Below are 15,618 nucleotides of genomic sequence, written 5' to 3' on the forward strand. Positions count from 1 at the left end.
TGCTGCTGGCTTCTGCAGGAAATGAGCTGAAACCAGCGCCTGGTATGCTGAAATGAAATCCAGCTTTTGAACATTTGCAGAAAGAAATTAGAGATGGCTGAGCTGCTCAGGAGCACTCTGGCACGCTTGAATCCAGCCCCTGGAGGGCATCAGAGATGGGGAAAGTAGATCTGCATAACTTCAGCTTTGGCAATAACCATAATGGCACAGATAAGGAACTCTGACCCCCATCCATGGGGAATATCAACCACACCCCAGCCCTTGGCACATGGAGCTGCTAAGATTTCAACCTCCACAGAAGGGAAGCAGCACATTGTGCTACAGCTGCTGTTTTGGTGCCACACACACACACACACACGTTAGACAGCATGAGGATGGGTAATGCCATATGCATGAAGGCAGGAACAAGTCAGGAGCACGTTGCACAGCCAGCTGTGGGAGGTGAGTTTATGACTCAAAACCCTGGATAGCTTAGGCTATAAACACCCAGGATTTGGGTTTTCTAAACTGAAGGTCCATATCTAATATAAAATCGAGAAAAGCCTTTTTTATCTTTGCAGAAGACGGCTGCACAGCAAAGGGGCTCCTGAAAGAATGAGTTTGGTCCTGAAAAACAGAGAGATGACCAGCTTTTTTATCTGCCCCATCTTTCCCTTTCTTCTCCAGCCTTGGGCCTTTCCTGATTAGCTCTGCAGGAGGGAAAGCTCACTTTTGAGCATGATTGTTACTGCCCTATTCTCCCCTATGGGGGACATCAAAGTGCACATTCATGGCTGGTTTTTGGACTTTTCCTTACGGCAATCTCAAGAGAAGTCACGATGTTCTCTGCTCATCGGGTAGGATGCACCACAGGGGCAGCTTTGATAGTGAGTGGGGCAAAAAGCTGAAGCAGCACCCAGCTGGAAATACTGCACAGGGACAGAAACCACAGGGCTGGAGGGGGTTCCACAAGGGATAAGACATCAGCAAGAGGGGCAAGGGAAGGTGCAGGGGTATGGAGCAGTCACCCAGCTGTGGGAGGAAAGCTCAGGGCTACATGGAGAGAGCTGCAATAACACAATAATCCATGCCTTCCTTTTGCTGTGTAAGGTCCCCGATCACACAAACATCCCTGACCTTCCAGTGGAAGGCTGGATGATCCAATTTGCAGTGAGAATGTAATTCATTAGAAGCAGGAAGGAAAAAGGACGCATCATCAATTTGATGGAAATAACTTGGTTTTGAGGGTGCTGACATGAATCACAAATTGCATGAAATTTGTTCAGTAGAACTGGGTAGGTCAGAGTGATTCAGATGTTTCATTTCACCTTTTCTTTATGCAAGTGCATCCATTCTTCTCTTTGAAAGGAGACTTTTACTTTATATTTTAAAGGAATAATAGAAAGAGCTAAATAACCTGAAAGTTATATGAACTATTTCATCAAGAGAAATCCAAGGGGTCTTAGGTATAATGAGCACTTGAATAACAACATAAAGGACTTATTTTACCTCAGCAGTGACCCCAACACACTAGGTTCCCCAGAGCGACATGGGCCAGAGCCCTGAAGGACTCTGTCCTGCAGAAAATGTTCTGGTTCATGCCAATAAAATGAGAGCATTAGTGCATGAAGCTTGCAGAGATGGAGAAAAAATCCCTCAAAAGGATGAATGTTGCATGACAGCCAGAGGCAGAACAAAATCTCATTCCCTATTCATCACTATGGTCTATTTTCTATTAGCTAATGCAGGTTCAGGTAATAATTAAGGAGGTGGGAGGGACAGAAAGTCTTCCTCTTCTTCCTCTTCATAATGTAAAGAAGTTTATGAATTATGGGATGTCTGTAACAAAAGTGGCACCTTAGGTTTGTGATCATCTCTACACAGTTTTCATTTTGAAATCTAATTAAGCAGGAAACTTTTATCATTGCTAATCATTTATTTGCAATTAACACATTGAAGATGTTTTTCATTTCAGTGTCTCACTTCAGAACAAAAATCAATTGCAAACCATCTGCCTTCCACTTGAAGCTCTTGCAAAAAACTCCTCTGGGCCTGAGAGGAGCAGCACTTTCAAACCCATCTCAGCTGACACCCTGACACATTCTGCATTGGGCAGAATTAAGAACACCATCGTTCAAAGGCCAATTGTTTTAATTAGGATGAGAATTAAATAATGTGAAATCAATATCAAGCTGTCAAACTTCTGCCTCCAAGATGATTTCTGCCAGGTCCAACCTACAGCTGGCCAGGAGTTCACTCCTCAAACACATGTGCACTTAACACCTGCATACAGTATTACTCAACTTCCTTCCTGAACAAGTGAGAACATCTGCATTTTCCCCAAGGCAGTGATTCATGATCCCATCTCTCCTGCCGCAGCTGCTCAGAAGTGACATGCAGCCAAAAAGAAGCAGAGAGGGAAAAGCAAGAGGTAGAAAGGTTGTGAATTCCTGTTGGGTTGTGTTTTCCAGTAGTTCTGATTGAAAAGTAATTTCTCTCCACAAATTGGAAGCACAACTGTGCTGAGAAGGATGTGCTCAGAAAGAAAAGCCAATGTCAGAGAGCTTGAACCACACTCCCATTTTTCAATAACTTCTTCATCTGATAGTCTCCAGAATCAATCAGAAAAAAAAGAACATTTCAGCTCCAGCTTTTCTCTGCACAAATGTCTCTAAGATCTCTGCCAACTAGCAAGTCTGCCTCATCAAGGAGAAGCAGAAAAACTTCTAAACAAAGTGATCAAGTGATCCAATTCCCTAAATGTTTAACTCCTCTGATTAAATACTCAAGGCTGAGTCTCTGCTCCTAGGGTGGAGCAACCAATTACACATCTGATGCTTCTGCAGCCTGTCAGGGAGGTGTTGGCCTCAGTTACCAGCATTTGGAGCCAACACAAGGAATGAAAAATGCTCTCTTTGAAAAGCAGGGCAGAAAATTATAGATGGGGAGGAAGCCAGGGGCATGCAAGTAGGGAACAGCAACAACCTGTTCTCTCTACCTATCTGCATAGGGCTGTAAAAAACGGGGATGGAGTGACATTGGCTCTGCTGGAAGGGGATTGCCAGCCCCATGAGCAGCAGTGGGTGTGGCAGGAGATGACAGCTCTTGGCTTGCCCCAGTTTTCACTCCTGCTTTCATCCCCCGTGTAGCATTTACTGGGCTGCAGCCTGAAACCCTGAGCCCCCAGCTGCCAGCCCCTGGCTGAGACTCAGCTGTGCAGCAGAAAACAGATCTGTATCCCTGGCCAAGGTCTTGCACCACCTGAGAGACATCCACCCAGGTGTTACCCTCACATGGCTCTTCCCTGGAAGATTTGCGTGGATCCATTTGCATAGATCTTCTGTGGGTGCCAGGAGCATGGGGCCAGGCTCTGCTGGGTGGTGCTGAGCAACAGGATGAGAGGCAAAAGGCAGTCCCTGGAATGCAGGAAGTTCCACCTGAACATAAGGAAAAACAGGTTTCCCAGAGAGGTCATGGAGTCTCCCTCACTGAAATATTCAAAACATATTCAGGAAGTGTCTGGAGGCAATCTGCTTGAGCAGGGAGGTTGGACCAGATGACCACTGTGGTCCCTTCCAACCTGTCCATTCTGTGATCCCATTTCTCTGCCCCTCTAAGACACATCTGGGTGCTGCTTTCTTGTCCCGTCCAACAGCATCTCCTAACTGGAGGAACCTCCTGAAAACAGTACTAGAATCCAACTATATCAAGAGGAATGTGACTCCTCACTGGGTCTTATTGTTTCCTCACTACTCAAACATCCTTAGAGCAAGTTTGCAAAAGCTCAGAAGAGATAATTAATTGCACATTCTCATGTGCACAGCAGATGCTAGTAGTTTGTTCAGTGCAAAACTTATAAAGTAAACAAAACTGCAACACCAAAAAAAAAAAAATTAAAAATCTTGCATCTGTTTATGGAAAATAAGGGTCCTACCCTGCCTGAAATTATTATTTTTCTGTAAGGGGAATGAATAAATCCTATCCTAAATAATTTTTCAGCTCACTGGGAAAGCATCTCAGCAATTTATAGTCAGATATTCATTGGAAATTGCTGAGGCATAAGCAGCACTACCTAACAAAAACAATCTTAACATTTCATGAAAGTGTGTAGGTGGAAAGATGCAGACACTGTACAGCACAATTAATTTCTCCAAGTAGTAAAATCACCCATGTATCATAAGGGTCAGATTGAGAGAGTTAGGAAATGTTCCTCCCTGAAAATTATATTATGATGAAGCAGTTTATTCTGCAGTTGCCAGAACAAATTAAAAGTTACATATTGACAAAATTGCCCTGACAAATAAGAGCTCGGCTCCTGTGTAACCACAGCAGTGAATATTTACATCCACTAGAAGGTCCCAAATGAGTCTGGGATTATTATTTTGGGTAAGAGAGGAGCACCACATTATCACAGAATGGGTTTTTGAGTTGGAAGAGACTTTGAAGGCCATCTAGTCCAACCCCATGCAGTAAGCAGGGACATTTCCCACTAGAGCAGGTTGCTCAGAGCCCCATCCAGCCTGACTTTGAATTATTATGACAAGTTTAAAAGCTAAGGACACTGAAGCACAGAGAGATGAAGGAACTTCCCCAAAATCACCCAAGGCCAGTAGCAGAGCCAGAAAACAACTTAGAATCCTGGTTTCTGGGACACTCTGTCCCCTCTGAGAAGCAGTTTGGCTCCCTGTTGCCTCCACCAAAGCTCTCTGCCAAGCTGAGAACACCCACAGGCCAACCTTGCCAAGGTATAAACCTCAGCCCCAACAAAGGACCTCCCAAAACCTGCAGTAGACCACCTGCAACAGACAGGGATTTGTGGACCTGCATGCTTGCCTTCTGAATGAATGTGGAGAAGTTAGACATGGGTGTCCAGAATTTCAAACTGAAGGTCAAAAACTCTGAACACGCTCTAGGACTCAGGGGAGCAGTGGCAGTGACACAACAACCTGAAGCCTGCTACAGGAGAATCACAGCATCCACTATCACATCCTTGGAAGAGTCATAGATTGATGCAGATTGATTGATTCCCTGTTCTGCTGGGAACCTGCTCTTAGGTCCTCCTGTGCCATCCATTCTCCAGGCTGAGCCTCTCAGCCCAGTCACCTCCAGGGCACTTCAGAAACATGGAGAAGACACAATTCTTCCCCAGCACAAAAGGGGTGAGCCACACTTTGTCCTGGCCCATGAACACCTCTGTGCATGCAATCCATTTTCTCCTGATCCATCCACTACCCCACCATCCCAGTTACTATGCAGCAGCCAGATTAGTGTGGAGCACGTTTCCCTCCAGGATCAGCAATTCATCTTTCCTTGGCAGCCTCTCAGTTCCTACAGAAACACTTTGTTCAGGCCTGCAGGGCTGGGAGTTTGAAGAAATGTTACTTCAGCTCTAGCACAGTAAAAGTGATTTGTGCCATTGCTGCTAAAAGACCGTGAGCTTTCCACTGCCCTTTCCACTGCCCTGACAGTGCAAGAGCTCGGGGCATGCTAATACAGGAGGAAATGCACTAATAATAACACCATTTTATGACATTTGGGTAATTGGTTTTATGAAGGGCTATAAATAAACACAGTTCAGGCAGCAGTTTGCGCATCCTTGCAGGAATGGTGGCAGTCCATCAGGGAGAAACAGTGGCACTGCTCTAAACACCACCAAATCTGTGTAAACATCCCCAGAACCTCCTTTCCAATCCCTCACAGCCTGAGATGTCCCTTCAAACAAGCTGTTATTTTGATACACAGATGGCTTCTGCCTTGGGAGCTGCAGGTACCTGTGCTGAGCTCTGCCTTGCAAGGGAAAGAGGAGCTTAGGAGAACCAAGTAACCAGACATCCTCCTTAGACATCTTTCATTTTCAAAACTATGAGATTTTGGTGCAGACTGAAGGTCTTATCCACCTTTTATGGTATTCCATAATAATAAAAATTGAGCATACCAGCAAAACTGACCTATTAAAAAAAACCACTAAACTCACTAAAAGTAAGACATAATGATAAAAGTCAAGTTACTCCTGAGATTAAATAAAATTAGTGAAGTGCTCTCTCAGATCTCAAAATCCTCAAAAATTAGTAGCTGGTAAACAAATCCAGATAAAAAGGACAAAACCTCACACCTGAGTGTGAAAACATTACGTGTCCTCTGCTCTGGCAAAGGCCTCAGAGCACACAGTTAGCTGTGACCAAGGATTGAACCATTCTGTATTAAGCACAGAAACCAAAAGGCTTCCTTCAATCTCACTGTTATTTTCGCCTTCAATTGAAGAGTAGGAAATAATAATCACGAGTTTGTCTGTGCTTTTACTGAAGATTTCTTTCCAAACCCAGTAAGTGAGGACTGAGATGCAGCTGGCAACAAGACAAGCATCACTACAAACTTTCTGCTGCTCAGTAGCTGCTCAGCAGCTCTTTAGTAGCTGTTTTGCCTCCAGAGAAGTAAGAGATTTAACCTTCCACCACCCCACTGAAAAGAGGGGATCTTGTGCAAAGCTCCCTGGGGACTCCATAAAGGAAAAGGATTTTCTGAGCAGCCCACAGGAGGGTTTGGAGGGGACATCCTGGCTCCCCCAGACACCACAGGTGGCACTGGGCCATGCTATCAAGAGTCCCCATCCTTTACTCAACACTTTGTCTTCACTCACATCCACCTCATTAAACTCTGGTTGTTAGCAGAAAACAAGAAATTTAGCCATGCCTGACCTGGGCACAGGCAGGACCATCCCCAGCCAAGCACTCCCAATTAATATTTGCACCTTCCCAACCTTTACCATTTGATATGAGACAATTTGCAGTTTTCCCAGTCTTGCATCAAAGTGGGGACTTTCACCTTCACAGTGAATGAGCTCTTAATTGATGGCACAACATCCCAGAAGTGAGCAAGCAAGCAGCAAAAAAAAAAAAAACCCAACCAAACAACAACAACAACCCAAAAAAAAATCCTGATTTTCATTTCTTCTGCATGAGGATCCCAATTATGCCATATATCACATCATTTGCATTGCCACAACACAGCCTTTTATATCTGCTTGAGTTGCCAGCTATTTAATCTCAGTCCACCTTTAAAAAAAAAGACTTGTAGAAAATGAGATGCTTGCTTTATGCTGATGCAGTTAAGGAAGCTAATTTCAATTCCAAAGCAAACAAGATTTATGCAAGTCAATAGACTGAGGGGTCTAGGAGCCAGCTAGAATAAGGCTCTTGTTCTGTTTTAATAATCCCTGGGACAGTCACAGAAATTTACATAAACTGAATTCTCCAGATCTCATCTAATTTTGGGCAGTAATTTCCTAGGGTTTGGAGGACATTAACCACTGATTTCAGAAGTGCACATATAACTTTTGCTGGCTTTGCATGTGGCCCTGAAACACATTTGGAGCAGCATAAAGACAGTTTCCCACTTGGTGCTTGTTTGCCAGTATTAAATGCCACTAGGATCAAAAAAAAAGGCAGTTTCAGTGTCTGCAGAGTCACCAGTTTACCTGTCCATTGCAGGGTGTGCCTGTGTTCAGGAGCTCCAATATTTTCAAGCAGGGCATGTGTCAGAAGCTGTTTCTGGGGAGGCCATGCAAAGTTCTACAAAAGCACAATAGGTTGCATTTTAATTGGACCAAAGATCTGTAGAATCACTAAATTAATCTTTCCTTAATCTATTATAACATCCATATTCTGCTTCTTTTCTTATGGCAGCAGACTTAAAAACAGCTGATTATTTCACTAAAATAACTTAATATTTTTCAATCTGATCCTGGTTTTCCCAAAGAGCTAAATGTAAGGAGGTATCTTCAGTGTAACATTTTCAGCAGAGCTCAGGAAAGTTCACAGCCCTTCCCTTCATACTTTAACGTTGGTACCTGTACAAAATTTGTAGCAGCCACAAATACAATTTGTCAGTCTCTGGGTTAGACTGCTTCTCCAGGCACCTGCCAGATACAAAGGATTAGTAGTCAAGGATGCTCATATTTCAATATCCCAATTCCCACACTTGCTTACACAGCCTCAGGATTTCTGTTTGCAGGGACATGACTGACAGAAGCTCTCCAACTGTTTCCAGCACATCTGAGCTATTGAGAAAAACACATTTTCTATTACAGAATAGAAATCCCATAGCAACAAAAGCAATCTTTATCATGATCTCAGAGAACATTGTAAGCACTCCTCCACCTAGGGGCAGACACGTTTGGGTTTGCTCATCACACAACAAACAATTCTCTTCAGAAGCAGGACAAGAGGATGGGGTTAGATTAGAGTAACTTCCTTCAGTTTGCATAACACCTGGACACAACTGAGAGGTGTCTGTTGGTAGTGGAAATACCCAGGCAAAGAGGTGCAGAGACGGGTGCTGATCCTGCAAGAGTGGACATGCAGGATTCTACAGGGATTGCCCTCCCTCAGTCCCCCTGACTGACCAGGGAACATTGATCAGTCCCCTCTAGTGTCCTTCTGCCTAGGTGATCGAAGCAGGCTCTAGGCAGGCTGGATCAGACCTTCTTCCAGCAGATACTCGGAAGTAGATGGGCAATCACCCGATGGGATAAAGAACAGGGCAGATGCTTGGCGCTGCCTTCCTTTTGCTGAGGTAAGAAACCGGCTTGTCTTCCACTCCTGTGCATCTCCTGTAAGATGCTGACCCCCTGTGGAAAGATTTTATGTTACATGTATGAGGCTACAAGAGTTGAGAAAGGAAGGCTTGACTCAGTCCCTGCTATCTGGGGGAGCCAGGGACCACTTTTCCATGCTGGAAATTCACCCAATACTGTTGCTTGCCCTGCTGTTCCCTGCTTGCAATACCAGCAGCAGTGCCTTTTTCTCTCTTCCAGTCCTGGGAGGCACAAGTGTGATTGTCAGACATCTACAGTTCAGGAAAGCTTGTGAAACTGTATCTTCCACAAGATAATAAAAATGCCTCAGTAAAATGCAGATACTAATGATTAAGCTCAGGGAAGAGCAGCCCAGAGGGACATCTGGTCACATCTGCAGCTTAAGTGCTGCTTTCAGATGCCGTAACACAGCATCTTCCCCAATGGTAGGGGTTCCCACAACTTTCTCTATTAAAAAAAAATTTAAAGTAAACTTTGCTTGCCTGTGGCAGTATTTCAGACCAAGTTCAGTGGAATGTGACCAAAACATGTCAGTCTGGGGCCAATGTTTAATTTCACACTCACTGCTCATTCTCACTACCTTGTGATCGAACTGGCTCTGTTGATAGATGGAGGATGCTCAGTGCAGCACCTGAAAAACTGTCAGGCATTTCTCTTCCCACCTCTCTTCCCATTATGAGCTGAGAAGCTCTGCAGTTAGCACTGAGCTGACACTCTCTGTGACCAGGTGAAAAATTTGGTTTACAGCAGGTCTCCTCCCTGGTGAATCTGACCCTTCCAGACCCCTTGTCCTCTAATATCTGAATCCCTTGCTTTCCTAGCACAAGCATCTTCAAGAAGCATTTCCTACATTTGGAAAGCAGTTTACAAGAGCACAGAGCAAATAAGTTTCTTGTCAGTTCTCCAATTTCCTATCAAACTGAGATCCCAGACAGTTTTGTTCATGCAAGCAGCTGGGCAAAAAGCGTGTCAGAGCTGTAGAAACATCATGTTTCATTATTCTTTCAACATCTCACAGAAGAAATAATTTCCACTGAACCATCTGGGGTGTGCAGCAGACATTGAAAATGTCAGATTAAATAGGAAACACATTTCCATCTATGTTATCTGGCTAACACGGAAAGTGAAAAGACCTGCTGCTCAGCAAGGAAAAGCAGGTAATTAAAAATCTGTAGTCATCTTAACCAGTCCCATGGGTTTTACCCAGGGAAGGTCAGTGTAATTAGCCAACCTGCCCAGCCCAACCATGCTCAGAGGCCCAGAACTAATTTCATTTTATGGGTCATGGCTTGTCTTGAGAGAAGCCTGTTCCTGAAAAGTTCCCACATACTCCTTCTGGAACCAGCTCTGGGATCCCCAAGCTCACCAAACTGTGATTCTGCACAGATGGAGCTTGCCACACCCAATGTCACCCAAGTGAGCTGCAACATGGTGTCTGAAGAGCATCTGTCCCATTGGCTCTGGACATGCTCAGAACTGTGCAGCTGCATTTGCAAACCACAGTCACCCTTAAAGTCCAGCCAGTATTTTCTCCAGCCTCCTCCTGCTTTTAGCCAATTCTGCCACTTGAAGATGGTGATTTTCCTCCATTGATCTTCCCTCCTTGGGCCCACAAGAAGGGAAGAAACCCCACTATTCACCTCTATAGATGGAGAGACCACCTAGGACAAGGGAGAGGGGCATGCTCAGTGTAAGCATCCCTATTTCACTGAAACAACTCTTCTTTTGCTAGCTTTTATACTCAATATATAAAATCTATTCCCTGACCTGGCTTGAGTCCCAATTTCTTCGGCAGCTGGATGCTGAAAAGTGGTGGAGCTAGCAGGGCACAAGGTATGAAGTTTCTCAGCTTGTGAGGAAGAGAGGACGGTGCCTCCCTGTGAGGCATTGTACAGTGAGGGCATCATGAGCCACAGGGGGATCTTCTCCAGCTGGAAACAAGGAAAGGTTTTCCCCATCATCAGCCCTGTGCTCACACACACCCACATCTCCCTCCAGAAAGCTTAAAAATAGGGTCCAGCACACGCCCCAGCTTATCATGGGGATGAGCAGCTGATCTTCTCCTTTTTTTCCCACTGCAAAATTGTACCAGCAGGAGCCCACCAGCTCAGGGAGGTTGGGCAATGTCCTGTGAGTGAGTGATGATACAGAAGAGAGGTTTTAGCATGTGTCACCTCAAGCCCTGGGTCCTGCCCCAGGGTCTGCTGTCCCAGTGAGCCATGACTCATGCCAGAGGGTCAGGAGAAAAACACTCAGAAGGGATTTACACCATGGAGTCTGCAGGTTTGCTGCTCTTCTCACTCAAGAATAGTCCTCCTCCTCACCCTTCCTTGCCCAGCTGGGACAATGATGCCCAGAGAGGAGAGACAGGCACCTGCCCTCCCACCTTCTCACCTGCAGGCCACCACTAAAGCTGAGTGACAAGAGTCATGGAAAGGCTCAGCACTGCCAGCAGTGATCAATGTAGGACACTTTCCTACTCAACCCTGCAGAAATGATCTCCAAGTGACCATTGCATTCCACAAGGAAAGGGACATGAAGTCTTCCCTCTCCCATGTCAAGAGACAGAGCACCAAGATTCAAAATTGAATGCGTATTTGATTGGTAAATTTGACCTTCTGAAGGAGCCACACTAGGAATTCTAAGGCATTACCTGTTAATAATGAACACAAACAACCAAGCATTTTTAAATGCTCACTGAGAGGTCTCCATGCCTTAGGCTAAGGAATGCACCCTGAGTGCATTCACATCAGCGACACCACTGGGAGGCCCAGACTGAGGGCTGCAGGGTGATCCAAATCCTCACATGGTCATTTCCTGCCATAATTGCAGGAAATTGCCATTTCAGCTGTGTAAACAGGGAAGTGCCCATACCTGGAAGGAGTGCTGATACAACTTAAAGATTCTCAGAAAGACCCTGTAGGGCAATGACCCAGGGAGCAGCATAAACAGGGAACAACAACCCAGGAGCTGGGAGCCACAAATCCCTGTGAGCACAGGCCTGCAAGGGCAGACACTGCTAAGGAGAGCTACACTTCTCACATGGTTGGCCCTAAATCTGCTCCTGAGAACCAGAGCCAGGAAAAACCCTTGGATTCTTGGGCTGTAGCAGCAGCAAAGCTCTGACCCTACTAAGTTCCAGGAAGAATGTCCCCAGAATTGATGTATGAGATGCAAGCAAAGCAAGAGACTACATGAAACAAGCACTTCCCTAGTCACCTGTTCACATCTGACACCAACATTTGAAAAAGTCAGGCAGAGAATGCAGCTTAAAAATGAGGGCTCAGTGTTCAGCTGGCCCAGGCACTGCCAGCCAGCCAAACAAAAAGACCTGAGAAGCAAAATGCTCTTGGCAGGGGAACTTCCACTAATGCTCTTAGCCTGTTGCAAATGCAAAGTAACACAGCCCACAGTGGAATGTGTTTAAATTAGGTCAGGCTTTTTTTTTGGCACTTCTCCAGGTGGGATAATCACCAAGGCTGACACTTAGCAGTTTGTGAGCATAGGGTAATCTATGCCATTCATTCATGCCCTTAGTCACCGGCATTTCAACAGAAAAATGCAGCACCTCCACAGTCAGGAGATCCTAACACTCAAACTCTCATCTTCTCTGGCACAGCCACTTTTTTCCACAAGCTGTTCTGAGCTGCTGGGTAATAAATATAACAAAGTATTGGAAAATCCTCATTATGTCTATCTGCACCTTCATTTCTTGCCTAGACTTTCTTTGAAGGAGACCTGTGCAATTACCCACCCTCAAGTCAAAAGGATAGAAGATTAAGAGGCAAACTCACTTACAGCATGAGGGAATCCATTCACCACTGTCTTGTGCTTGTGTAGAGGGAATCCAGGGAATAACCATATATGAACTGAGGAGATAGAGAAGGACAGCTGAGGGCACCTGAGCAGCCCAACCCAAGATTTCCAGGGTCAGCACAGAGTCACTGACCTGGCTGGCAAGAAAAACGAGGCCACCTTCATGCAGAGCACTAAGAATGGGGTGGGCAAGAAAGGGAAAGAGGGATTTATTCCTATTGGATCTGAGCACAACCCAGATGTAGATCTTTGGTGCCAGGCAAACAGCTCATCCTCCCAACAACACGAACAGAGGTGTTGCCTAATGTTTACTGCAAGCTTGCCAAATCCTGGCAATGATGGGAAGTGGCATTTCCCTTGGGAGGAAGAACAGCCCACAGATGCACTCCCAAGGAGCTGGACTTGCTGTATGCATGCGTGAGATTCACACCAAAAGGAAAAGGTTTATTTCAAAATACAGAAAAGTAAAACACAAGATAGAGCATTTCTTACTGTATCAGGACTGTGAAAAAAAACAAGAAGCTCCTCCATTGTTCACCTCAGCACCTTCACCCAGTCCCAAGACTCTCTCTTGACCTGGCACCTTCCCCTACTACCTGAAAATGCAATTTTATCTTGGGGAGCCTCCTTCTTCCTTACAGCCTTAGAACAGTACAGCAGCCAGGACCCAAAACCATTCCCAAGATCAAGAGTTCTCCAAAGCAGAGTTCCTTCAGTGAAAACAGCTAAGGCTTCCGTCTACTACTCAGAACCAGAGGCCAAGCTAAGGAACGAGCAGGCATGGTTTGTCTCCTCTGTGATCACGACCCAATATTTCTTCTCATCCCATTCTTAGGGCAGGATAGCATGGGTGACAACTAAAAGCAAACCCTCCCTCCAAGGCAGCAGAAGATCAAAGAAAACCACACATCATGGCAATTAATTAATTTTTTATGTTTACAGTAGTCACTTAACATGGATACCAAGAGGTTTCAATAAAAGTTCTGATACTGGAGTGAATTCATTGGGAAAGCTGTAGAAGACCAAAACAGCTGCTCTAAAATAGTAATTCCAAAGAAGAAAAAGTTGAGATCATACTGTGCTTTAAAAGTGAAGTTACATGGTTTAATTTGCATAGCACAAGCATACATCAGTAGCCAAGTTACAGGCGTTGATAAAGCCCATCTCAATTTGTGTTATTGCGTTTTTCTTTTAAATCTGAACAACTGGTTGCTGGTCTCTGCTGGAATCTAGGTAGGCTTACTGGCATTTGCTCTCCAGCAGCTCCACTTGGTTTCGCCAAGGAACATTCAACACTACGAAGTTGCAAATAGTGTGCTAAGGAAAGAAAGAAAAAAGTAGTTAGGAAACTAAGAGCATGAAAGAGTGTCATTTACCATTGTTCTTTACTCCTGTGGCTCTCTAGATATGCACTCTCCAGGCAAGTACTCTGGAGCAGCACTTTTGTACTCAGAGCAAGTCACATCTCCTAAATAAACCCTAAGAAATAAAGCTGAGCATCAGCACTGCTGACAATGTTATCTCCTTTATCCACTCACAGAGGAAAGCTTTCAGCATGGATAACACTCACATATAAGCCCACAGGCACAGCAAAGCCACGTGTGACAAATCACTGCAGTTGCCATAATGGTACACACAGTTTTGTGCTTCTCTTATGTGCAGCTACACCTCTCACACAAGCAGGAAAAAAGGGCACACACATCCTGTTGCTGCCATCAACAGAAGGAATGAAGCACTGTGGAAAAACTCAGGCCAGGTGAAGGCAGATATGTTTCGTACTCCCACCCAAAAAGCTCAATTACTCACTACAAAGTGCCTGTGTAACTGCTTGGTAGGCACAGAGAGATGGGGTGATCTGCTTCTTCTGGGCAGTGCTTTGCCCAAGGCTCTATTCACAGCAATACAAGTCCCACAGGAAAGCATGCCAAGCATGTTTACATCACCATGGGAAAAAAAAGAGGTAAGAATTCTATGAGGACTGAAGACTGAGAGCCAGGAGGCCTGTAGGCCTGACACAGTTTCCTCCACATACCCTTCTGATCCAGACCATGACTACTTCTTAAGAGGACTGAGACACATGCACTGCTCCAGCCTGAGTCCCACTTGAAAAACAGCCAAAAGGCCCTGCCTTCTCTGACATCAACTGGCAAGACAAGCTCTGCAAGGGCAAAGCTTGCTTTTCCGTGTTAAGTATAAGGGCATAAGGTCTCTGATGTCGGCCAAGGCAGACAGGGGACACTGACCACAGGCATCTGTACAAAGCCAGCCAGCGGGACAGGGCTGGAAATGGGGAGAGTGGGGGTCAGCAGGCTGTGCCCTGGAGTCTACCTTGGCCATCTGTGGCTCCTCATGGAAAGCACAGTGCTGGATATCAGTCGCTGGCTTTGTGCAGGTTGTCCGGGCAATCTCCACTTCCATTATGTACTTGACTCCAGCCACGATCTGCAACAAGACAAGCAGGCAGAGGCAGCTTTACTCACAGCACACGGAGAAGGGCTCTCTGCCGAGAATCAGAGAGGCAGGCAGTGTTCCTGTTACATGATGGAAAACAGACTCTGAAAGTACAGAGGGAATTTTATGTGGCAACCTCCACTACAGAGGCACTTGGCACCCCCTTAGAAACAGGAAACAAAATCCAAGTAAACATGTCCCACAGAGCAGCTTCCTTAGCAATAAACACAGACATATGTTAACTCATGAGCTGCGCGGGGAAGCCGCTGGCTCTTTCCACAGCGTACAGCACTCAAGGTCACTCAGACTGAGAGAAGCCCAGATATTAAAAAGGGCTTTTATTCACTTTCTTTGAGGGGAAAAGTTGCAGAGGCCCCCAGGCTAGAGACCTGCCCTTTCTCCAAAGGAATCCGGCCGGCATATTGCACATTCCCAGCCCCCTAGGAGAGAGTGCCGCCCCCGGGCTCACCTGCCTCTGGGCGCTGATGACCCGCACCACCCGGCTGGAGTACATGTCGTTGCTGGCCCTGTTGTACGCCGTCATGGCGAACTGCAGAGCCCGCTCCAGCCCCTCGTCGTTCTCGGGGTTCTCGATGGGCTGCGGGGCGCCCACCATCCGCGGGCGGAGCCCGGCGCCCCGCACGGCGCCGGCGAAGCAGAGCAGGGCCGCCGCCAGCAGCACCAGCACGGACACCCTGTCGGCCGCCATGGCTGCCTTCTCCCGCTCCCCCTCACGCCGCCGCCATTTTAAAGCCGAGGGGCGGGGCGGGGCGGGGCGG

The 15,618-nt window shown here is 46.0% G+C and overlaps 1 protein-coding gene across 1 annotated transcript; it reads right to left on the reverse strand.

Annotated features, from left to right (window-relative positions):
* Positions 1-12,809: 12,809 nt before the first annotated feature.
* Positions 12,810-15,551, reverse strand: LOC100190483 (cystatin-like; the record flags this gene model as incomplete). Its single annotated transcript, NM_001245179.1, is given in 3 exon segments — positions 12,810-13,705; positions 14,717-14,830; positions 15,309-15,551. Coding segments are annotated over 3 exon segments (432 nt in total). The 5' UTR covers positions 15,549-15,551.
* Between the last annotated feature and the right edge of the window lie 67 nt (positions 15,552-15,618).

Source organism: Taeniopygia guttata, chromosome 3 (genome assembly GCF_048771995.1).
Source record: "Taeniopygia guttata chromosome 3, bTaeGut7.mat, whole genome shotgun sequence".
In the NCBI taxonomy this organism is placed as follows: Eukaryota; Metazoa; Chordata; class Aves; order Passeriformes; family Estrildidae; genus Taeniopygia; species Taeniopygia guttata.